The 24,202-nt window shown below is 43.0% G+C and overlaps 1 protein-coding gene across 3 annotated transcripts in view; it reads right to left on the minus strand.

The window, feature by feature from the left end:
* FRMD4A (FERM domain containing 4A) overlaps nucleotides 1-24,202 on the minus strand; it is a 181,977-nt gene that overhangs the window by 77,168 nt on the left and 80,607 nt on the right. For all 3 annotated transcript variants that reach the window (XM_045533693.1, XM_045533706.1, XM_045533701.1), the window contains 5 exons: nucleotides 15,647-15,703; nucleotides 14,693-14,715; nucleotides 3,515-3,598; nucleotides 582-647; nucleotides 275-332 (listed from right to left, as the gene is read on the minus strand). In XM_045533693.1, coding sequence (XP_045389649.1) covers nucleotides 275-332; nucleotides 582-647; nucleotides 3,515-3,598; nucleotides 14,693-14,715; nucleotides 15,647-15,703 — 288 coding nt within the window. The remainder of the gene's footprint in view (nucleotides 1-274; nucleotides 333-581; nucleotides 648-3,514; nucleotides 3,599-14,692; nucleotides 14,716-15,646; nucleotides 15,704-24,202) is intronic.

A 24,202-nucleotide genomic window follows, 5' to 3' on the forward strand; every position in this document is an offset into this window, starting at 1 on the left:
CCGAAAGGAAGTCAGGATTTATGTTACTTCACAGAAGGGAGCGTGAGTTTTGGAGCATAACTGTATCGAGTCTCACTACATGGGGGTATAAAATGCAGAGGCCCAGCTCCCCTCAAGCATGCAATCTTCCTGCCACGTCCTCCCCATTCCCCACTCCCACCAAAAACAATCTTCAGTAAGATCAAAAAGAAAAAAAAAAACGAGAAGTGTTTGTTTGTGTGCTAGTTTTTTTTTAGGGCCGTCTTGGCAACCTTTGCCAAATGAGCTCACTTACCTTCACTGCATAATAGTGAACCCCATAGGTCGGGAGGGACTCCACGATGCTCATGTAGCTGGGAAGACAACACGCACACAAACAGGGTGGTTATTTGGCAGAACTGGGGTCATATACGCATTTGTGTGTGTGTGTGTGTGATAAAGTTCTTGGGGTGATTATTTACTTGCAAATTAAAATGAAACATACACGCTCCCCCCGACCTGGGAGACAGGCCCCATTTCCAAGGGGAATGGAGCAATCCTGACATATGATGTACTAACACGCACAAACACAGTCTCCATGAGTGTTGGGAAGGGCTACTTACTTCACGATTGCTTGACCTCTTGTCTGGCCATTCAGTTTCTTATAGTGCTCAATTACTCTGTCTTCACTAGAATGAGAAGAAAAGAATTCTGTTACGAGAGTCCCAAGGTCAACGGCCAAGATTCCTGCTAGTGAGACATTGCTGAGCACGAGCAACTTCCTGAGAAGCTCCGATCCGTCTGAGAACACAGAGTACGTGACGGCTCAGTGCAATAAGATTAGGGTCCAGGTTTTGGGGTTGGCTTCTTGTAAGAAATGACACCACAGGAGGAGTCGGAAGCGGTCAGCAAAGATCCCGAGCGGACGCTGTGGCTGAGCTCCCGTGGGTCACACTCCTCATCTCCCTCGTCCCATCTGCACGGGGCCTCCTGGGGGCAGGGCAGGTGCTGACCTTAACCAAGTGCCCACAGCCCACCTGCTCCGAGGGAGAAGTCAGACATCACGGGCTTCCAAGTAAGACGGAAAGTTCTGGAATTTGGGCCTGGTTACTATAAACCATGAGGCAACAAAAGCCCCACGGGAACACTCAGGGGAACAACAAACCAGCTCCGAGAATCAGACAGGAATTTCTTCCCCTTGTGAAACCCGAGTTCTGGCACAACCAGAGGTGAGCGGACTCCTTGGCCACAGTGGTGAGCCAGACTTTCTCTGACAATGCGGAGGGCAGCCAGGTGGCATGGCCCTCCTTAGGAAGTGACTCTGGCGCCCACGGGTGGCAGCTGCAGCTGTGCCCACTGCTGTTTTCGGAACCACAGAGCCAGCTCAGAGCCTCAGTTCTCACTCTTCTGTTTCCTCCTCCTCATCACAGGCAACTCGAAGTTCTACTTCGAGTGTGACAAACTCCTCTCCTGACTGACAATCCCCGAGGAGCATCCGCTCCAGGGACGGGCCCTGGCGGCGCCAGGCCTTCAGAGTCGTGGCAAGAGGTTTGGGGGTCATCCCCACCCACCCACCAAAGCAACAGCTGCGTTGGTGCGTTTCCTGTCACACGATCTGGGGTTCTGTGAGGTTGGCTCCCAGATCCAGGGTCAAGCAACTCGGTGTAGACAAGCGCCTGTTTCCTTTGCAGCTCTGGGCAGAGGGTCCCCGGGTGAGGTGGGAAGACGAAAGTCCATGTCGTGCTGAACACGCGCAAGCCTCATGCAAAGCAGCAGTGACAGGCGGAAACACCGCCAGAGAGCTGCTGACCAGCCACATGGCCTGACCCGGGTCTCTTGGTGCCCAGCAGCTGCAGGAATCTGTCACTCCCCACCTCGGCCTGTGTCTCTTGCTGCCTGAGACCACCTGTGAAGCCACAACGGCGACCTTCTCCATCCTCAGTTTTTCTGGCTCCTTTGGCCCCATAATGTGTGAGCATGGAGCGAGCAGACAGTGGAAACAGTGAAAGAAAAATCCAGAAAGAGACAGAGAGAGAAAGAGGGAAAGAGGGAGAGGGAGAGGCAGAGAGAGAGAAGAGAAGGAATTCATGACTCCCAAGTGCACACAGGGGTGTCACAATGTTGGGAACCAAATGAACCAAAGTGATGATGAGGGACCCATGGACATTACAGCCCTCAGTGGCAGATGATCCCTCCCTGTAGGAACAGCTGGTCTCTCGAGCGACCTTCCTGCACCCCCATCTCCTTCCCCACTGGTTTCCTGGAAGCGAATGGCTAGCCGGGAGGGTACAGAAGATGAGGGCCCGGGAGCAGAAGGAACTGGGGTGGGGGGCGGGCAACAGGGTCCCACGAACCAGGAAACGCCCCCATCACTTTTGGGTGCTTGCGTGCAACAGCCTGCAACGCGGGATGTTTGGCAGCAGCTGCGGACACGATCCCCGCAGGTCAAACAGCTTGAGCTCTTCAGGGGCAGGTTATAACTACAGAAGGCCATGATTTACCTAGATCTGTGTTCCCGAAGCAAGAGTGGCAACAGTACCGTTTTGAGAGGTGGAATTAGAGACGACAGACGCCGAGGCAGCCTCGGGCTTGGAGTCCAGGCCCTGGAGACTGGGGTCTCTCGGAGAGAAATGATCTATGAGCCGGAATTCAATCCTGCTATGAACTCTGCATCTAGACACGCCCTATCCCAGCCACAGGGATCTGTCCAAACCACCTGAGTGACTGTACAATCCGTTTACTGCCTGGAAAAGGGTCCAGACAAGATGAAACGCTAGTGATCCGTGTATTTCAGACAGTGTACACAGAAGCGCTCACACAAGTCACGTGTGTTGTAGTTTATCAGGATTGACTTGTTCTTCGTGTTTTGTTTTGTTTTAATAAAAATGGTTACAGTGATTTTTGTTGAGGAGTCAGAGGGAACATCGGAGAAGCAGAATTGTCCTTGTCAATTCTGGGGGCAACGGTCAGGGCTTAGGAGCCCAACAGGATGTCAACACACCACCCCGGGAATGCAAGTCCCCCTCAATTGTGGCCCAGACTGCGCTCTGGGAACCTTTCAAATGCCTGGATCATCCAGAATCAGTAATTTAGGGCCCGACAGATGAACTAGGGCATAATGTTACAAGGTGGCTCAGTTGGGAGATACGAAACACTGCAGGAAAATAAAAGAATCACTCTCTTTTGCAAAGAAAAAAAAAAGCCTGTGGTTCTCCCACATCTCAGAACTTCACAGATCCTGGCATCAAATGACAGCGACTCCCAGTGAAACCCGAGTAGCACATGAAAGGCCCTCGAAGTAGGCGAAACTTCCAAAGTGAAATTCTAGAAGGTTCTTTTTTTTTTTTTTTAAATAAAAACAACAGAAAAGGAGAGGTTTCACACACAGCACATCATTTCGATAAATGTAGAAACCAGTTTCATGAAGACACAAGGGACTTAATGTACCCGGGGGTCCCGTTGACATGCAGGAGCTGGCAGAGGGTGGACGCGGTTGTCTTGAACCCTGTGCACCTGGGGAGGGGCTCGCTCCCGGAGGAGACCCCGGGGGTCTTACCAGTAGGCCAGGGAAGGGTGCTCCTTCAGGGCTTGGGTGGGAAGGGCTGGCAGCTTCTTCAAGTCACTCCTCACCACTTCATTACTGCAAGAGAGAAATGCCCAGAAATGCACTCACTCTGAGAAAACAACCGCACTGTCTGATCCAACCTGGCCCGGCGACTTGTCCCTGAGACCTTGCATCTGTTCCCTTTCAGGGAAGAGTGCTGGGAGGGAGGGGTGTTCTCTTTTTATTTATTTACTTAATAGAGATAGAAAATAGGAAAAGAAAACACGACACCCAGAGTCCCACAGCCGCTTCCCAAAGGGCAGGGCAGGGTGCCCACAAATGATCCAACTACTTTTCCAAACTCTGCTCTCAAACAGTGGCGCAGACTGAGCGCCCCCGGGCAGCCCTGAGCAGAAATCCAGGGAGGGGAAGGGTCCCCAGGGTGCCCCTGAGGGAGAACCCTAGAAGGAGCTCCCCACGGCCCCACTGATAGGCTCACAGGGTACGAGAATGGGCAATGTCACTGCTTTCTCCTGGAGAGCTACTCGCCTTACTACTATACAATGCCAGTTTGCTTTCCTTAGCTTGATCACATGCTGGAAACTGTCTTCTGAAATATGGTAAATAAATTGAGTTTAGGTTGAGTCTCCTGCATCTGAAATGCTTGGGAGCAGAAGTACTTTGGATTTCATTATTTTTTTTTGATTTTGGAATATTTGCATTATATACGTATTGGTTGAGCACCCTAAACTCTGAAAATCTGAAAAAATCTGAAAAACTAAAACCCAAGGTGCTCCAATGAGCATTTCCTTCAGGCGGCATGTCGATACTCAAAAAGTTTCAGATTTTGGAGCGTTTCGAATTTCAGATTTTCAGATTAGGGAGACTCAAAAGGCCTGAACCTACTTAGAAAGTGTGAAATGTACTGTCTGCTACAGGTTGAGCATCCAATATCCAAAAATCCAAAATCTGTTTTTTTCAGATGATTTTCAGATTTTTTTTGATTTTCAGATTTTGGGATGCTCAACAGGCAAGTATATAAAGCAAATATTCCAAAATCTGCCCCCCCCCCCCCCAAAATACAAAATCTGAAACACTTCTGCTCCCAAGCATTTGGGATGAGGGAGACTCAACCTATACCATCTGGTCTTGGACCAGAAATTCTTTTTCCCGTAGACTCCAGTGTGCTCAGGTTTGAAATATGCTTTATACTCCCCCCAGTTTAACCGGCCTCCTTCAGACACTTGACCCCTTCTCTAGACACTCAGCAGGTCCCCATCCCCTCCGGGCCAGGCCATCTGTGGTGCTGGCACTTACTACCTCCAGAGCCACGAGTGGCATCCACTTTGGGATGGTTACGGTATCGAAAGAGCATCTCCCTGTCCTGGTCCAGCAAAGAGCCTCAGGTGTGGTTGCAAAGGCTCGTGTCATGGAGCCCTGTCTCGCCTTCCATCACAGCTCTGACCTGGGCCATGCTAGCACCTTCTGTGCAAATATTGGCCACCATGACACTGGGATGTACACTTCAAGAAACCAGTGAGCTAGGACCTCAATAAATAAACATGAAGGAAGGAAGGAACACTGCAGTCACAGTTCGGGCGTTCCTGAGGTGTCTGGATGGTGGACACCCCAACACCCACCCTGCTACCTGGAGGACATATCATTCCATGTGCCCCAGCAGGCAATATTGCCAATGACAATGAGATCAGCCGCTCCGCCAGTGGAAACCCGTGCCCACTGGGCAAAACCATACCGACACTTTAAGTTCATTTGTGTGGTGACAAAGAAACACATGGAGATGCAGTGACATCATAGCTGCTCCCAGAAAGGGCATTTTTCAAGTGCATAAAGAAGCAATGACAGTGGTGTTTGTGAATCCTGGCTGCAAATGAGCAACTAGAGGGAAAAGCTCAATGTGTAATTGGATCAACACACCCAAGTACTGGGACTGTTATAATCTAAGTGGTAAGGCAAGGATTTAGCAATTAATACTCAATAAGCTGAAGGTTATTTATGGAGTCCCTGCTAGCATATGGAAAGGATTGTAGGGGATACCAAAAAATGATGAGACAGTCCTTACCCAAAAGGTGCTCACGATCTAGCTGGGGAGGTGTAAGGTGCATCTGCAAAGCTAACTGACCACACGGGCAGTGTTTGCTTGTGCCAATTCAAACAACAAATTTGAAAGTTCAGAGGAGATAAAGTCCCCTTACGGCTCTAGGGTAAGACCAGGCTTTGCGGGAGGCCAGCATTGAAGAAAAGGATAGGAATAGCATCTTTCTCCCCAATGGGACTCAGAAAGTCATGGCGCCCACGTCACTGGAACTGAAGAAACTGACTAGAGAGGGTGGTATGTCATGGGCAAAATGACCTTCAATGCCAGGCTAAGAGGTTCAAGTTGATCCAGTTGGCAGTGGGGCAGCCACTGCAGGTTTTCAAACAGGTACGGTCCTGGCACTTAGAAAAACCCCATTCCTAAGTATGTTTCAGAATTTTTACTCGAATGCTAATAAAGCATAGTTTAAGCAAATATTCAGTTTGCCAATCACTTGAGAGCCTACAATGATGAATCTCTTGATTAACTGCAAGTTCCCTGAGCTTAGACTTAATGGTTCATCAGCACCTAGAGCACTGCCTTCAATTCGAAAGGCATTTTCATCAGATAAACATATTGGATGAAACCATGAGAAAGGTTCATCAGTAGCTCCTTTATTGAGATGAAACTTGAGTTTGGGTTTACTCACACCCATCCCATCTAAAGTATATTTAGGGAAGGAAGGAACTAAGGGAGGAAGGGATCGTTTTACCCACCAAACACTTGTTTGTTGGCAAACAAGTTTCCCTGATGACAGCCACAGGTTTGGTTTCCTTGCTGCAGCTTGCAGCGGGTTCTCTGGCTGTTCCCCAGGGCAAGGTTACACAGAAAAATATAACAAGAAATCACCAAGGCGTGAAGCCTGTCCAAATCCATTATATTCTGGAAGTGATCCATGGCTCTTAATGCTTCCCGAAGGACAAATATGTAGCGATGTTCTATTTGCCTTTCTGCTGTTTATAAACATCTGCAATAACTTAGAGGTGTCCTGCTCTGTCACTCTGGCCAAATGCTGTGGCTAAAAATCAGAAAGTTGCTCTAAGGGAAAACTTGGTCACTCTATCTCCAGAGACTTGTGAGGGTATGGCCTAACGAATGTTCTAGAAGTTCCCAGTTTTCTACCTCCATGTCTTCCACTTTGATGTTTTCCCCAGAGTTCACTGCAAGTGATAAATACCAACTTTTAAAACAGTTCATTGTGGTTGTATTCCATTTTCAGACAAAAGCAAAAAGGTCTCTTAGAGAGCCAATTGCTAGACTCAAATGAAAATAAAATTCAAGTCTTATTGTCTTTAATATTAACCAGATTTTATTCAAAACTTTTAGGTAGCTATTAATATGGCCAGCAGAAAAGGAGTATGTAGATGCTATGTTCCTCCTTGATTTAGGTTGTTTTGTTTTTGAGATGACGTGCCTGTCTTTGACCACCTATACTGATCATAAAACATGGGAAATTAGAATGATCTACTGGGGAAAACCAAAGATTTCTAGCAATACATCAGAGAATTTGCCATAGTGAACAACAACTTTAACCAAGACACCATAAAGTAAAGAAAGCAGAAATGATTTTTGCAAGAGAAGAATTAGTAAAATCCACAATGTGTTTGTTTTCCTTTAAAATACTAGGAAATAACTTTTTCAAGAAATTCCCCTTGGGTCAAATGAAATGTCTGTAATTTGTGGGAGAAACCTGGGGGCAGATAGAATATGCTGAGTGTGGAAGAATTCTTCCTGAAATAGCTGTTTTGATATGCACTGGTATAAAAATAATAGGGTGCTAAACCCAGAAAGTAATACTAGCGGAACAGAAATGATAACGCAACACTCAGAAACAGTAATATTACACTAGCATTGGACTAACTCCTCCATATTTCATGAGAAGATTATCAAAGGTAAAATTCTCCAGGAAGAGGTATTTCATAAGTGAAAAAGAGTATGACAGGTCCTCAGTCCCTTATTTGCAATCCCCAAATCCATAAAGGTCTAGGAAACAAATTTTTCTTAACCCGCTTGGCAGCAAACTTAACTTTTTTGCATAAGGAAGTGTTTGACCTTTTCTCTCTCCCACTTGGTGTGAACATCCAAGTTTTGGTGCCAGAGTGTTGCTGCATTTGATTTGGTGCCACCCCAGACCCTGCCCAGGGAGGGGGTGGTGTGGGCGTTGAACTCCTGGTCTAAAACCTGACCGATTCTGAATTCGGAAACATCGGGACCCTGAAGTTTCAGAAATGCATTGTGGATCTGTGTTCCTTTATTAGATCATACAATAAACCTAGAAAACTCTGAGACAGATTCATAAGGGAAGTTATAGATTTTTATCTATTACTATATCTGTAATTATCTATCGATCTTTAAAATTCACGCAGGAAATAATCTTCATTCACTTCCCTTTCCTTCTTCCCTCCTTCCCTCCTTCTTTTTTCTGTGAACCAAGGTCAAGTTGGGGTCACCTGCCTCTCTTCTCCCTATCGCTTTTTTCCCAGGTGGGTAGGGAGGGCTCAGCAAAGCTGATGGCTTGGGCAATGTTGTAGGTGTCTTCCACCATTGGACTGGGCCTGTCTGTCAGAGAAACTTCTGCTATTGCATTTGACCATTTGCAGACAACAGGAAGCACCTGGGGAGCCTTGGAGATTTTTTTTTTTTTTTTTTTTTTTTTTTTCCAGCATGGGATTCTGGGCACGTGTCATAGATGAATATGTCACACAAATTTACCAACTATTCAGAGGGGCAAAATTACAAACATGTTTATGAATTACGTGCCTTTATTTATTAAGCTAATTGTTAAATTATGTAAGTAAAGATGTCTTCTTTGATTAGTGAGTCTAATTTCCTGGGGTGAAAGACAAGTTTTGTGAATTTCTAACTTAGTTGTAAATACAGAAAATTAAAAACAAGTTAAAAAAAAACTGTCTCCTAAGTCTACAATTTTAAGCAAATAATCTTACTGGAACAGCCGAAGAAGAAACGATTGATTAATTTCCTATATTTCTAAATGTCACCCTTTAGATTAGAAATCTCAGCTCTGAAAAACTGATGGAGTGCCACAGCCATGAACCTTTGTGCTATTCACAGGTTTAACTCAAAATATTTTAATATGATAAATAAATACTTAACAAAAGAGGTAGGCTGTCATAATGCAAAATTTGCTCCTTCCTTTCTATCTAGGCAATTCCCATACGATTTGAAGAATATAATCTTGCAAAAACACCCTCTCTGAATACTTCTTTATGCATTGAAAATGTGAATTACACACTTGAAAGCTCAGTGAAATGGACTTTTGTGCCCAAAACAAAGCTTTCTGTAAGAATTTATAACTTTTCCACTTGACCATTTCGCTTCAAATTTTCACAGATTCTGTTCCTTTCAAAAGCTCTGGCTGGCATGAAAGATTCCAGCTGCTCCTGAATTACTCATGGTTCTCAAAGTCATTTTTAAATCATGGGAAAACTCCGTATGTTTTTTTTTTCTTTTATAAAGTAATGTATGAGAATTACATTAACTTCAATTCTTCCCACAAAAATTTTCTTTGAGCTGATAGGTGTGTTTCAAGTTTAACAGATGATTTTTTTTTCCTAGGACATTTCCAATAGGGCAATTTGCAAGTTTAGGTATTAAAGATACCATTGTTACATACGTTGTATTCCAAATGTTACTACCATTTCAAACATCACGGTCTGAGTATTTTTTTTACTCACTATCTAATAGTCTTAGCAAATCTCTTTCTCTTACCATATGATCCGTGCCAGCTGTTTCCTTTCAAGTGGCCAATTAAAAACATCACAGGAAACTACACTCCAATGATCTAATAATGATTTAAAACCAAGCTTGCTCAGAATCGTAGTAGTAAAAACCACTTATGTAAGTGCAAAGTAATGATAGTAGTAGTCTAGGATTTGTGATTTACAGACTGCTGCTTTAGATTAATTAACTCTCAATGCTGTAGCTGGCAAGAAAATAACTTGGTCATCTTTTTAAAGATAGCAATCGATACAAATGTTTATATTACTAAAAAAAAAAAAAAGGCTTTCAGGAGAAAATTAGCTCTTTGTGTTCTTTTTGTGTTGATCATCAAAGTTCTTCCTTTAACCTCTGACTGTCTGGCTTGACCAAAAAGACAAACCTAGAATTTTCAAACGCCAGTAAGCCAAGTTTAGTTTATACCAGTTCAGAAATGGAGCTTTAAAAAGGCAGCATGGATTTCAAACAAAAGAAAAAAAGAAAAATCAAGAGAGCTCTTTTAGAAATTGTCATAAAAATTTCTTTTTCTCCAGACTAGTGACCACACAGTCCTGTGGTTTAGCGAAGATAAAATATTAAAAGCTCTTTATGTTTTTTGCTCTCTAACTGCTCTCCCAGGGACCCAAGAACACACAATCTGTAGAAGTTAATGGGGATTTTTCAGCACAAATGAATACTCCAACTCCTCTTCTAAAATGGAGAGGAAAATCAATTTCCCTTGTGAAGGGAGGGCTGCTATTTGTTTGTATTGATTGAGTAATGCATTGCTCTATTCCTAAAAGCAGGATTTTTTTTTTTTTTTTTAAAGAAACACAATACTTCAGGGACACACTAAGATTTCTCACCGACCACTGAACTCTCTCTCTTGGACCAGCATTTAATTTTGTACAGATGTCGTATAAACTGACCTCCAAGTATTCAATCAAAACCTCACTTTTCCCTTGGTCGCTGTTGTTTATTTGGAAGGGGGAGGCTGCAGACACAGGGTGGCTTCTGTCACTTCGTAAGCATGTGATGGGCTCTGCCAGGTAGGCAAGATGTGGCCCGTGGATCTTTACATAGAATTTCCTCAATATCAGTCTTTTGCAGGTGCTGTTTGCTCACTGGTCCTGATAAATGTCATGCTGGAGGAATCCTGCTTTAGTGATTAACATCAGTACATCCGGTCCTCTGTAACAAAGATATTTCCATGTCCCCCCAGCCAGCCCAGAGGAACAGAGCTTTGCTGATCTGGTTTCAATAAATCTTGTTAACCAAAAATTCTATAGAACAGATGTTTTTTGCGTGTCCTTGTTAATGTATGGATGATCCTTTATTTCAAAGGTAGTGTGATTTTGGCATTTACGACTTGTGTTCAGCATGAAGCATTTCTAAATTGCTTCAATTTTGCAAACTGTTGTTATTTAAAAAGAAATTTGTGGCATGCTTTCAGAAAGATCTGAAGGGGTAACCTAAGGTGAAAAGTGAGATGATTCTTAAAATCAAGGTAAGGAAATTGGCCAATACGGTTTTCAGTTAGGGTCCCTTTAGAGAGAAAAAAAAAAACAAAACAAAAAATCAAGCTCTTGTACTAATACCTTGCTTAGTACAATGTGGTGATAAGTCTTCTGTTAAATTAAATTAGAATATAACTAGAAACTCTGGATGTCAGGTCAGTTGATTAAATGAGGTATTCTCTGCACTGACCCTTTAAAGGAAGAAAATATTATTTTTTCTATAATAACCCAAGAGTTTTTTTTTTTTTTAAGTTTTAAAATAGAACATGTCGGTGCTCAGTACTCAAACCAGCACAGTCTTTGTGATGAATAAAATATGTATAAATCATAGATAATGTCTGTCAGTTGACTAATGTTCAACAGTGATTATCTAATGAGAACTTTTTGTTTTTAAACTGTACTGGCACCTAATGTTTGTCCTGATAACTGCCTTGGTTAACAGCTCTGAAGCTATTCAATCCATTGTTTTTAAACAGAAATGCCACATCTATTGATTTCCTGATTGTTGATAGACTCCAGGTTTTTTCTTAACAAGTATATGCACCAGGAAATGAAATAGGATTACTACATGCTGTGCTAAGGAAAACAATAAAAGTGAAAGACATACAGTATTTTTAGATAAGACTGTTTCCAGAATCTTTAATGGTATCATATAAATTTGCTCACTGTATGTTAGAATATGAACATTTATGGCTTATATTTCTTCCTGTTGTAGACAATACTACTTATCTACCTATCCCTCAGTCATTTTCTTTCAGCAATGCTAAACCCAACTTGTCACTGTAAAGTTCAAAAAGACAAGGAAGTGAGCAATTCTATCAACTGGAAAGAAAAGAGAATTATATAAGAATAAGCCTTCAGGGATCTGCTGAGCAAAAAGAAAGTCCAAAAGAAGAAACAGAAGAGTCTGGAAGTTTCACAAGAGTAGTTATGATTTTGGGTCGTCTTCATGTAGTTCTCTTGCGACTAAAGCGTATCAGCACTTTTGACTTCTCTCTTTTGTAAAAATAACCCCTGTTCCCTTGTACTTCAAAGCAATCGTTCCCATAATTTGTAGATTTTTAATACTCATTCCACATAAATGCAATTTGTAGATAGTCACTGAAATGTAATATCAGATGACAGCGTCTTGGGAGAAAATAGGCTTTTGGGAAGTTATAGATTCAGAACCTCTCGGGCTATGAAACACTTACTTGCCTTCTGTGTGTGACTGTTAATTTAAAAGGTTATTTGATCCTAGATTCTAGACCAACTTAGAGTTCAGCCCTGGACCTTGCATTATATATATATAACAGCCTTCTTCAGTGTTCTGTATGTTCCAAGCTGACATGTCATTAATGTTGTTTAAGAAAACATATGACATTTACAGGAAGCGTTTACAAGTCAAAGCCATCCAGTTAAACACAATTAAGGTTGTCTAGTCATGCATTAATTACTAATATAACAAAAATAACTTTCTATAGTAATGTATGAATTTATTTATATAGATTTATATGTATTTATTTGCATAAATTATATAAACTGAGAATGGGATGTCTTAAATGCCTCATTGGTTCAGCCACCAAACCAAACGTGGTCAACTTTAGTGTTTTGGGATCTTCCCAGAAGTAGATGGCAAGGAATTTAGAATGAATTCTCTCGTTCCAAAAACTCTATAGGCCACTCAAGCATATTGTTTTCTCTGGACCCCCGAAGAGAGCTTTACTAACCACGGGTCTGCTACAGGAAATGGGTATTTATCAGAGACCCCCATGTAATAGACTGCCTCTGCCTTCCATGGTGTGGGATTTATGCCATGAGATAAACTGACCTTTTGGATAAAGGTGTCTGACCTCCCCTTCCCCTGACGGTGATTTCTCTCCCCTGACAGCTGCCCTTACAAACAAACTGCTAGGTAGCACTTTGACAAATGAAGCTCGGCCAGGATCCTTTGTTTCTCTGAATTCAGCCAACAAGCTGGCATTCCAGAAGCTCTTTAGGGGGCCATGAATTACTGTGGGGCCAGGCCTGGGCTTCCTCCTCCCCAGCGATCCCTGTGGCCACACGTTCCCATGATCTGTGGGGCCAGATGACGCTGTTCCCAGTTTGCATTCCACCCTGTCAGGGCACTCTCAAAATAAATAATATTTACAGCAGAGTTCAGAGCTGATGAAAAAGGGGGGAGAAAAATGTATCTTCAGAGTAAGTAGACGAGACACTGGAATTCATTGGATTCGTGGTTTTTAAACCATTTTTTTTCCACGGGACTCCAGAAATCTTTATAAGTAGATAGGGACTTGCACTTATCAAAATCCCAAATTCCAACGCCAAATGAAGGTCATAAAAAGTGACAAAGAAAAAAAAATATATCAAAGTATAGTTTCTATGACCTGAAAACATTCTCATTCAACAAATTCAGTCAATGGTTACTGGCTACCTAGAAAGTTCAAGGTTTTTACAGACACCGTCTATTTAAAAATTTGATGACCTCTTCTTTATTCCAAGAACTTGGGAAACCTAAATAAAGGGGGACTGGAGGTCTCCCTATGCAAATATTCAAGCAGAGCTGAAGGGATAACATTTAGATCGGTGTAGGCAAACTACAACCCACTGGACAAATCCAGTCCTCCGCTTGTTTGTATATGGTCTGTGAACTAAGAAAGGCTTTTACATTTCTAAGTGGTTGGGGGAAAAATCAAAAGAAGAATAATATTTTGTGATACACGAAAATTTATATGACATTCGAATTGCCATGTCTATAAGTATTATTGGAACACGATCACACTGCCTCTGCACTTAGAAAGGGACAGGCGAGTCACTACAACAGAGACTGGGTGGCCTTTTAGAGAAAAAGTCTGCCAGCCCTTGTGTTACACAAGCATAGGCACTACCAATGGAAGTGGCTGATGTTGCATCTATAAACCAAATCCCTCAAAGCAAAGGACAACACACAAGTTATCAAATGGAGCAGAGGTACGATTTGTGTTTGCTGTTAATACCAACTTGCTAATTTCCTGTTTTGGGCCAGAACTACGTGCCTTGACACTCGGCTTTCCTGGACATGTGGTTCGCTCTTTTTGTCTCTGGACTTTGATTTTAAAGAATGGGCTGTCCCAGACTTTTTTTTGGAGGAGGAGTTTGATCAAACAAAAGCCCAGGACTAACACCGTCTTGGAGTAGACACTCTTGCTGGTGGATGGCTACTCCCTCTGCTCTGTGTAGCTTATGACGATCAGCAGAGATTCTGAGGCCATTTCAGCTATATTGGTCAATGCACAGTGCTTAAGGAAACAAATGACAAGATTCCAGTTTGCAGTTTTACAGGGTGATTAAAGCCGTTCCCAGGTTCCCAGTCGTTAAGTCTGTTTATGTTTTCCCAACGAAATATCCTAAGAAGGAAAGTGGAGGTGGGATATTTGTGTTGTAACGCTTTTGGAATCTCCCATCACGACGGCATTTTGTCCTTTGAGGGGCAGGGATTAAACTGAGAGGAAAACAAGGTGTCCCCATACTCGCTAGGACTGTCTGGTTATCTGCAAACATAATTCACACTGCAAGGTGATTCCCGGCTCCATGAGACACCTGAGCAACCCGTGAACAAACCTCAGGACAGTGGCCACGTGTGACACTGCGGTCTGATCTCAGCTTTTTAGTAACCTCTGAGCTTTTCGCGTGGTATAGAATTTCCTCCGTGCCATTACTATGCCTTCTCTTCCTGATCTATCTTTTTCAATTGACAAGTTGAGAGTTGGATCTTATCCTTAATACATAATATTAATAAAGTATCCTTCTATGAGGGACAGGCAGAATAGTTTCTTTTAATAGAGAAGCAAGGGATGACATTTTTAAGCAAAAACAAAAAGCAAACTTTTGGAAACTCACCTAGAAAAATCTCCCTTTGCCTCCTGTTGAAGAAAAAAATTCAACATCAGTGAAACACACTAAGCCAGACTTTAAAACACATTCTATAATCGTGACATTTCCTCTACGGGGTAAGTGCAGCTTCCTGCTGCTGTCATCCTATTTGCTACAGGTGTACAACTAAGAAGGAATGTGTGCATTTGTCACTTGAATATGACATATGAAATTAAACTTTAGAAAGTTATATACAAAGAAATTGATTCATACTGAAAAAAGGCTGCATTTCAACCTCTAAGCCCTGATCTAACTTCTTCTAGTTTAAAGATTCTGAAGCTGAATGTGTGTTGGGATAGAACTATCTATTTCTTCTGTCATTCTCTGTTTTGCTTTGTATTGTAGGCTATTTCCCAATTATACTGAAGACTTTGGAGGCAGAAACAGTATAAACTTTAGTGAATCTAGCATAATCCTTTGAACCAAGTAGTTGTTCAATAAATACTTATTGAAAGAATAAATAAGTGATATTATTTCAACACATCTTGTCATTGTTCCAGCTAATACACTGCAACATCTTTTCTGTGTAAGCTACAGAGCTTTTCCTTGTTTTTCTAGGGGGCACAAGGTGATTCTTTGGTGACTAATTCTAGCTCTTGTTGTGGCCTTTCCCAGAATAGAGGCACCCCTCCCCCCCAGAATGGACTCATTAAATGATCTCAGTTTCTTCCAGGATCAGGTTAAACATACAACTTTCCTTTACAGAGAAATGCTGTCTTTTAAAATTTTGAAATTCTAGGAGCCCCCATTCATGGCCATGATATCAGTGTTTCTAAAAGCTCTTTGCAGCTTGCGGCTGGGAAAAGTTAAGACGACAAACAGTTAGTGGATAGAACCACTGGCCTGGCCATGCATGCTAAGTCTCATTTCCTCTCTTTTCTGTGCATGGCCCTGGGATACGCAGGTGAGGGGAGAACTTACCTGTAAAATATAGGAAGCTAATTCAAACACCACTTCACTGTCAACGTCAATAAGCTCCTGAAAGGAAAAACCCACAAGGAAGACAAGATTGGTATTTAACAACCACTTTTTTTTTTTTAATTTAAATGCCAGCTCTCTAAAAATGAGGCCTGGTTTTCCTTTTCTGAGGAGTTCTCCAGAAGGTCAAATACTCATAGAACATTTTTGGTCCCTGTGGCCACTGTGTTGAATTACTTGGTCTAAATGCTTCCTGACAATGTCTTACAGTCTTTAGCCCAATTGGACTAGTGATCCTGGGCCTCATCTTTCAATCTTGATGAGCAATGAAGGGGTGGACCAGGCCTCAGCTTTTTACAAACCTACTCATCTTATTAATACCGCAGGAGGGTTACTTGATAACCCATTGTGTTTTCTTTGTAAACTCTACTTCAGAACTAGCAGCAAGGCTTTATTGCAAGAAATGCTACAACGGGATTGTGACTCTTTAGATTAAAATTACAATCAAACAAAATCTTAAAATATTGTTCTTTAGTCGGACTAGCCACATTTCTTTCACGTGCCCAATAGTTCACCGTAGCGAGTGGCTACCATGTTGTCAGCACAGACGCAAAGGGCATTTCTATCATCGTAGAAACCTCTGTTGGTCAGCACTTTTATAGAGTCTAATTTAAAAATGCCATCTGTCTTATTAGTTCTTCCGCAAATACTTAATTGTCACTGAGGGACATGGTCTTAAAAGAACTTAAACCTTTCCCTGGTTTTTGAAAAAAATCCAATTTTTTTCCCCCAAAATGTATAGACTTCCTATCTTTTTTTTTAAAAACAGATTTATTGAGGTATAATTGAAACACTCCCCAAAACTGCACATGTGTACTGTGCACAGCCTGATGAGTTTGGACACATGCATGTACCCGGGACACCATTACCACAGTCAAGGTAATAAACATGTCCATCACCTCCAAAGATTTCCTCGTGTTCTTTTTTTTCACGGTGAAACACTTAACATGATCTACTCTCTTAATAAACTTTCAAGTGCATGATACTGTGTAGTTATATACGGCCCATATGTTACAGACAAAGAGAAACCTAGAGTTTATCAGCAAGAATAATAAACAAATTAATTAGCACCATATTTCTGTTGTCAAGCTAAAATAAAAATGTCCATCTTTATTTCCCTAATATCACTGGATCCTATGGTGGCTGACTAGATGACAGAGAGTCAGAGAGATTTAGAGACCAGCTAGCTTGACCCTGTAATTTTATTGAGAACAGAAATCCAAAATGTTAGGGACTTGCCCCAAATCCCAGGGCCTTAATGGCAGTTACAGGGTTGCAAACAAACCAACTACGTGTCCAGTATGGGGCCTCCCGTAGTGTCTGAATTTCCTCAAATCAGTAAAGGCTCAGTTTCAGCCAGTGTATTCTCAGAACAATAGCTATAATCAAAATTAGCAGAAAAAGAGTGATTATTCACTTGCCTTATACACCGAACTCTGATTCATGGATTTTCCAATTATTTTGGGGGACTCAAGAATGAGCCCCTTATAATTTAAAACAATGCATTTAAACACATATCTTTTGAAGGAGGGATATCTTCATTCAGGCTCTTTCAGGCCTGTGAATTTCAAAGATGGATGATAATATTTGCTATTGAACCGCCTTAGACGTGTGGGCTAAGAGGACTAACGAGAGCACATGGCAGAGTTGGGGACAATCATTCTTTATGTTTAACCAGCTGAGAGAGCTTTACGGCTGCGGTGATGGATACAGACCGTCAGTGCTGGGATGTGAAGGAATGTTTGGAATTGCAGTCCTGGGATTACCGGGTCCCATCAGAATGTAAATCATTTAACAGTGCACAAATGACTTAACAGGAACATTGACCAGGGCTTCCACGATAGACCATTTCCACTCTCACTATGTTTGTTTCCAATCCCACCTGAGAGCGTCGGTGTGCACTTGTTAGTGTGTCGCCGTGTGTGTGCTTTTCCGTCAAACATTGATGCCTATGTGGCTGCCAATGGTCAATGGCGGGCTAATATTTAACATCCGCCATCTAATCTGCAACTGAACACCAACCACCAGAAAAGAACCCTTTGAAGTGCGAACATAGCTTTTAATTTGCTGTTTGATTCATCTGCTAAATGCAAATGTCTCTAACTGTGTGTGGTGGAGGGAAGGAGGAAAGTCTTTTATTTTATTTTTACACAGCCCATTCCATGCTACCAGGAGCACTGTTGGTGACTATTAACTGTAATGTTCTATTATCCACAGGAATGCTACCAAAAATGCACCTTTAAATGTCTAACCTGACTGACCCAAGTTCTCTCTCTTCCCTCAGGGTAAGTAGGAACTAGCACCTTTAACGGGGCGAGTTTTCACCTTCCCTGACCTTGACAATCTCCCAGTGAAAACATTAACAACAGCAAGAGCTGAAATGCAGCCAATAAGAGGAAAAAAAGGATTAAAGAATGATATACCCCAGACACTGCACACACTTGCAAAGTCTGATGGAAACAGAGCTGCATTGTTATTTCTTGCCACTCCTATTCAATATTTATTGAGTTCAAGGATCACCTCACTGCATGTCCTCAGAGGAGTCGACACAGCGATCTAACAGGTGTGTATACGAAGCAATCTAGAAATAGTGGGAAGACACATTCCTAATTGGTAAGAGACTTCCACATCCTGGCAGTCTTGGCCCAATTCCCTGATGTCTCTTGTTAATAATACTTCCCCCCCTTTTATTAATATTTATACCTCACCCACCGAGGTGATTTCATCCTTAAAATTACACCGTGACAACACAGAGCACCAGAACTTTGGCCACTCCTCAAATTTCCCGTTGTACTTCAAAACCTGAAAGCCGACTGACTGTCCCTTGGAGGAGTTAAGAGATGTTTCCAGGGATCTTCCTGGGAGAAATGTGCTCCCATGTAGCACTAAAACTAACTCCACCTTTGCCTCTTCTGACTTCTCTGGCTACTCAGAGGTGGCTTCTTTTATGAGTTTCTGCTCAAGCAGAGGAAATAAACAGAAGAAAACCCACAAAGGGTGCATGCAAAAAGTCCTACACTTTCCTGGAGATTTGGGTTTTCATTTAACTGAGGACAAAATGGGAAAACAGAAGGAGGAGCAGAAGTCTCTTCCAAAAGATGTAGAGCGGTTTCCATCTATCTGGCATATGTAGAGGCGGCAGTGTGATGTTCCTCTGGGCTTATTCAATCCAGGGCTCTGTGCTGAAGTCCCTAAGGTTCTTTGTGCCATATAAGGAGGGGTTCTGCAGGGTGGTTTTTCTGAGCAAGCATCTTGCCTGGGAATCTAGGGTGGTCCGGTGGGCATATAGTCATTTCCCCTTGAGACTACTTGGTAAGAGGGAGCTACAACATCTTTGGGTTATTGTGGTCATTGGGTGTGCACTTCGGGCATCTGCCTTCCTTACTACTGAATAATATGTGCTTTCTTTGATCTTTTGAAAAATGGTATGGAAAGACAAAATGTGACCAACTGCAGGTATGTGCATGTGTGCTCAGAGGAGGGTGGGGGGTGGCCCCCTTCCTCCCACTCAGCATCGTTTTATCCCAGGTGACTAAGCGGCTGAAGGAAGAGGCCTGAAGTCATTTATCAGCAGCATCATGGGTAACAACAGTCTCAGGATGATTCCCATTGGAGGGTCTCCAAGTGTTCCTAACAAATGGCCCCACGGGAACCCCAAGTGGCAGGTGTTATGGATGTTCTCCAGAACTCATGCGAGCTGCAGGACCTCTCCGCTCTGAGGGACTCAGTGGTGGTGGTCTTTGTGCTCAACCAAGAATCTTAATGTAAAGCATTCCTTCATGGTCTGAAATTATAGGAATTTCAACTCTCACGTGAGACGAATGAGATTATCACATTGTAAAACGCAGTTGACAAGCATATGGTAGGTTGAGAAGATTTCAATGAGGACAACCACTGCAAAGTCCGCTCAGAGCCACATGCAGGGCTGGTGCAGGGCTTTCCTAATGAATGCTCGACAACTGCTACCACCGTCCTCTTACCCACAAAACATCTAAAGATTATACTATCTTGCCATTCTCCCTAAGATCACTTCTATTTTCACCTGAAAGTTCCTGTCCAGGGCAGGCAGGATTCAATGCTGGAGTCTGGAAGTGGAGGAAGAGGTGGGATGAGAGTCCATGTCCACTGAATCGCTCTCGTCTTGTATAACAATCATGCTGCCGCCTCCTGCGGAGGCTGACTGATGGGCCCTTCAGGTGGGCATGGAGGGACACCAGATAGAAAAGTCTTCGCATATGTCTCTTCCCAGGGAACACACAAAGTCCCAGAAAGACTCCCCATGGGAGTTTTTCACGGACATGCACACAGATTTCTAAACAAGTGGTTTCCACCCCCGGCCATAAATTTTCTTCCCACCACCCAGTCGTCAACTTAGTAAGTTAAAACACATCAGAAACATCGGATCAAGTAGGGTGGCAGGGAATCCCATTCCACACTTCCTCCTGCCTCCCCTAAAGTAAACGAGTCCAGCCTTGCTCTCATGAATATATTTTAATTTTCTACAACTTGGATAGATGAGGACTGTATTTTTCTGCTCTTTTTGTAGAAAATAGATGTGAGGGAAGAGAAAGTGAGAGAGAAATCCATCCTGGTCGTGCTTCCTGCTTCCTGGTAAAGAAAGACAGGAAGGTGGGAAGGTGGGATTCCTGATTTGGGAAAAATAACAAAACAAAGCAACACACCTTTCCTCACCTTTCTGCTATTGGAGAGATGACAGGTTTGCTCTCTGGAGAAGATGAGCAGGAAGCTGAGATGAGACAGGCGGGAAGTGCAGGGAATAAATGGAATTGGATACCCGGAATTTGGGGCCACTCCGTCCCCCAAACCCCGCACGTCGGAGGACATGTCCCGGGCAGGAAGTGGGAAGGGTCTTGTCTGAGGAGAAGGAAGAGCCACAGCAAAAAGATATCCAGACACTGATACTTGGGGTTCCCCATGGAAAGAACCAGCCTGAGACCGGATCACTCCACAGGGACACACACCAAGTGACTTCAGCGTCTGGTTGGCTCCTAAATGCCTCCCTCTCAAGTATGAATGGACAGAACCAGGACCCACAGATAACTGAGACACGCCTCCTACGGGAAACAGAGAGTCCAAAATAAATAAACAGGAAGAACAAAGAAGTGGAAGGAAACAGAATAATCATGGTGATAATTAATAGTATCAGAGCTATAAGAAAGGCTATGATGTTCCTAAGACAAAAACAACATCAAAAGAAAAATCAGATGATATGAAGGAATTCTTGGAAATTAAAAAACAATAGCAAAGGTTCAAAAGTCGAGAGTTGAGATTAAAGATAATACTGACAAAATCTCCCAGAAAGTAGAACTAAAAAGACAGAGGTGGACAGCTGGGGAGAAAAGGTATCAAAGCAGGTGGCTTTGTCCAGCATCTGATTAACAGGGTTCCAGAAAGAGAGGACAGAGACAGCAGGGGAGAAGATACTAAGGAAATAATACAAAAAGATCCCCCACCCCCAAACTGAAAATGAATACAAGTTTCCAGACCAAAGTGCCCGCTGAATACAAAGCATGATAAATTTATGAAGACCCACATCAAGGCCCAGCCCCTGAAACCTCAGATCAAGAAGAACAAAGAGATCCTGAAAGGTCCCACTGTTGGAGGGTTTTGGGGGTGTCACACACAATGGATAGGACGGCAGACTTTCCCAGAGCAACAACTTTCATATTCTGTGACAAATCTTCCTTCTGTATTTCTACATCTAGTCAAACTATTCATCAGATATGAAGGTAGAATAAAGACTTTTTCAGACACACCAGGACCCAAACATTTTACTTTCCATATGCACTTTCTCTGGATTTACTGCAGGATGTTCTCCAAGGAAACAATGATGTAAAACATAAAAACTAACAATGATGTAAAACATAAAAACAGGAAGCCTCAGGATCTGGGAAACAGAGGCTCCCATGCAGAGCTGGGGTGAAGGAAAGACCCCAATGTGGAAGGGTGTCCCCGGGGGAGGCTCTGCACGGGCCTGGGGCCACACTGGAGCATGAGGTTGGGGGGTCCAGGAGGGAGGTCTCAGAAAACAACAGCAGTAGCAAGACTAACCAGAATCAAACCAAAGAGAGGAACTGAAGAATTGCCTGATGTGTTTGGAAATTAATATTGGTAGGTAGACGTTTGGGAAATTATAGAAGCTTTTGAAGAAAAGTGACAGGTGTGTAGAAACTGAACAAGTAAAATGAAGGCAATTATTCCCTTTGGGTAAAACAACTGGTTGTCTAAAACAGGAACCACAACCACAGGATATTACTTAGATTAGTCATAACAATGTCATGCTGATGGCTATGGCTTGAACCCCGAATCGCGTCATTGCCATACTGCGAAAACGGGAAAAGGCAAAGAGTAGGAGATTGTACGGGACACCCTAATCCTCAGCCATCTTAACAGGAATTCAACAAATCCAAAATGGATAAATCAAGAAATAATGTCAGGTGCCAATGATTTGGATACAGAGAGGCAAATACTAGAAGAAACTGCTAAAATTGTTGCAAGTAGCAGGACTTGGGGGGAGGGGACTCTTTCATAAAAAGCCTCATAGAACCATTGGAGTTTTGAACTACATCATATATGACTTTGATAGAAATGAATATTAAAACTTTAAAAAGAGAATGAAATTGGACTTTGAAGAAGCAAAAATAAGCGGCATGTTTTACCTGGGTTAACTCAGATTCTCATACATGGTAAGAATCATTCCCCAAGAAACAGGGAGGGACTTGATATTAAATCCAAAAACCCAAGCCTGCGGTTGGGTCATTACCACGGCAGGTTCTTCAGGTCTGGCCCCGCCCTGTGGGTTCTCCGAGGCCTCCAAAGTGCCAGGGGGCAGCGTGGGTGGCACAAAGACAATCATAGCCAAGAGAGACAACTCAGGCTGGAATCCAGCTAGCTAACAAGACGCCTGGCACAGCGCTAAGAACTTCCCAAGAAGGTTGTGAGCAGGGTCTTACAATATCCTTGCTCAATCAAAGAGGAATATGAAGCTTGGAGACATTGCGGAAGGTGTCCACATTTATTGCGTTTACTAAGTGGCAGAGGTGGGAAGGGAACCCGGGTCTGCCCCATGGCAAAAGTAAACTCCTAATCGCTCAGCTCCACGCCTCCCATTACAGGTTACACGGCCTGTCCAGCCAACTCCAGGTCCTCTGTCTTTAACTAAGTCACTTAACCTCTCTCAACAGCAGCTTCTCCCCTGGAAAACCAGGGGTTCTCGCTCTTCCTCACTTAGAGTTTCTGAGGCTCAAATAAGATACTACAGGTGCAAAATTTTTTATAAATGCTAAGGACCAATTTATGCAAATGAAAAAAATTATTCTTGATCACCAGAGGGAGATAAGTGGCCTCGTGATGCTATTTGGTCTCCTATATAAACCTAAGAGAAGCCATGCCTTGTTAGTTGTGGTCATTTGTGGGCCCAAGTTCAAGCGAAAATTTTAAGAAAGAGCTGGGTTCTGGGATGCCATTCGGCAGGCAGGCTGAGGCTGTTGGCACCTTGATCCTAAATGTGGCTGGCGACAAAGCGATCATCACCTCCACTTGGGGAATCTGTAATATTCAGTTCTGGGATTTATTCTCCTTTTGTATTTTCCCTGAATACCAGAGTCCTTGCAGCATACATGATGTTCAGAAACCCTGTCACCTTCAGCTCACATTTGGGACAAGACAGAACTGAACACCCACTCTCCGCCTTTACCCAGGTACCTGCACAGGTCCGCTTTGGAGCCACTGTTTACTTGAGAGGCTCAAGAGCGAATTCGTGGGTTCAGCGACTTTTCTTCCACTTACTTCACTGCCCAAGGCTGCCACCTGGTGGACAGTGCTTACTTTTCATTTCTGAACTTTTTCAAAGTGCTTTTTCCCTTTCATTCAAAAACACCATCAGATACTTTCAAGGTCTGTGAGGTACGGATGGTTGGTGTCATTATTAACAGTTCCACTTTAGAATGAGAAAATGGGTGCTTAGAGAGAGGAAGGAATTTGCAAGTACCTGGAACTGCATTTAGTGTCGTTTTCCTCCATTCAGCAAAACTCCAAAAATACTGTCATGGTAGTGCTCTAGGTTTGAGCCCAGATTAAGTCCTGGCTCAGTGACTGCCACCAAGTGAGGTCTCTTCACGGAATTGAGTTTGATCATTACCAGGCCCTCTGTTACTTTGAACATTTGCACTTGGTAGATCAATTCTGTGCAACAAACCTGCTCAAGTCCTTCCAGAAGGAAAAGGGATAGCTAATATACACCATTTCAACTCTTGCGTGTGTGTTTTAAGGCTTAGGGGGTTGTTGCCATCCCCCAAACCTGAGTGTAGTTAAATATGAAAATACAGGCAGCGGGATCTCCTCAGACTCCTTTGAATATATCCATCAGCCACTTTACAAACGGGTGTGCAGGGAGAGTCTGCACCCCCACCCAGGGCACAGCACAGCCCGGGCCACCCACTGGGTATGTGACCTCAGGTGAATACCCTCTTGCCACAT

The sequence above is a fragment of the Lemur catta genome, chromosome 1 (assembly GCF_020740605.2).
Source record: "Lemur catta isolate mLemCat1 chromosome 1, mLemCat1.pri, whole genome shotgun sequence".
Classification (NCBI taxonomy): domain Eukaryota; kingdom Metazoa; phylum Chordata; class Mammalia; order Primates; family Lemuridae; genus Lemur; species Lemur catta.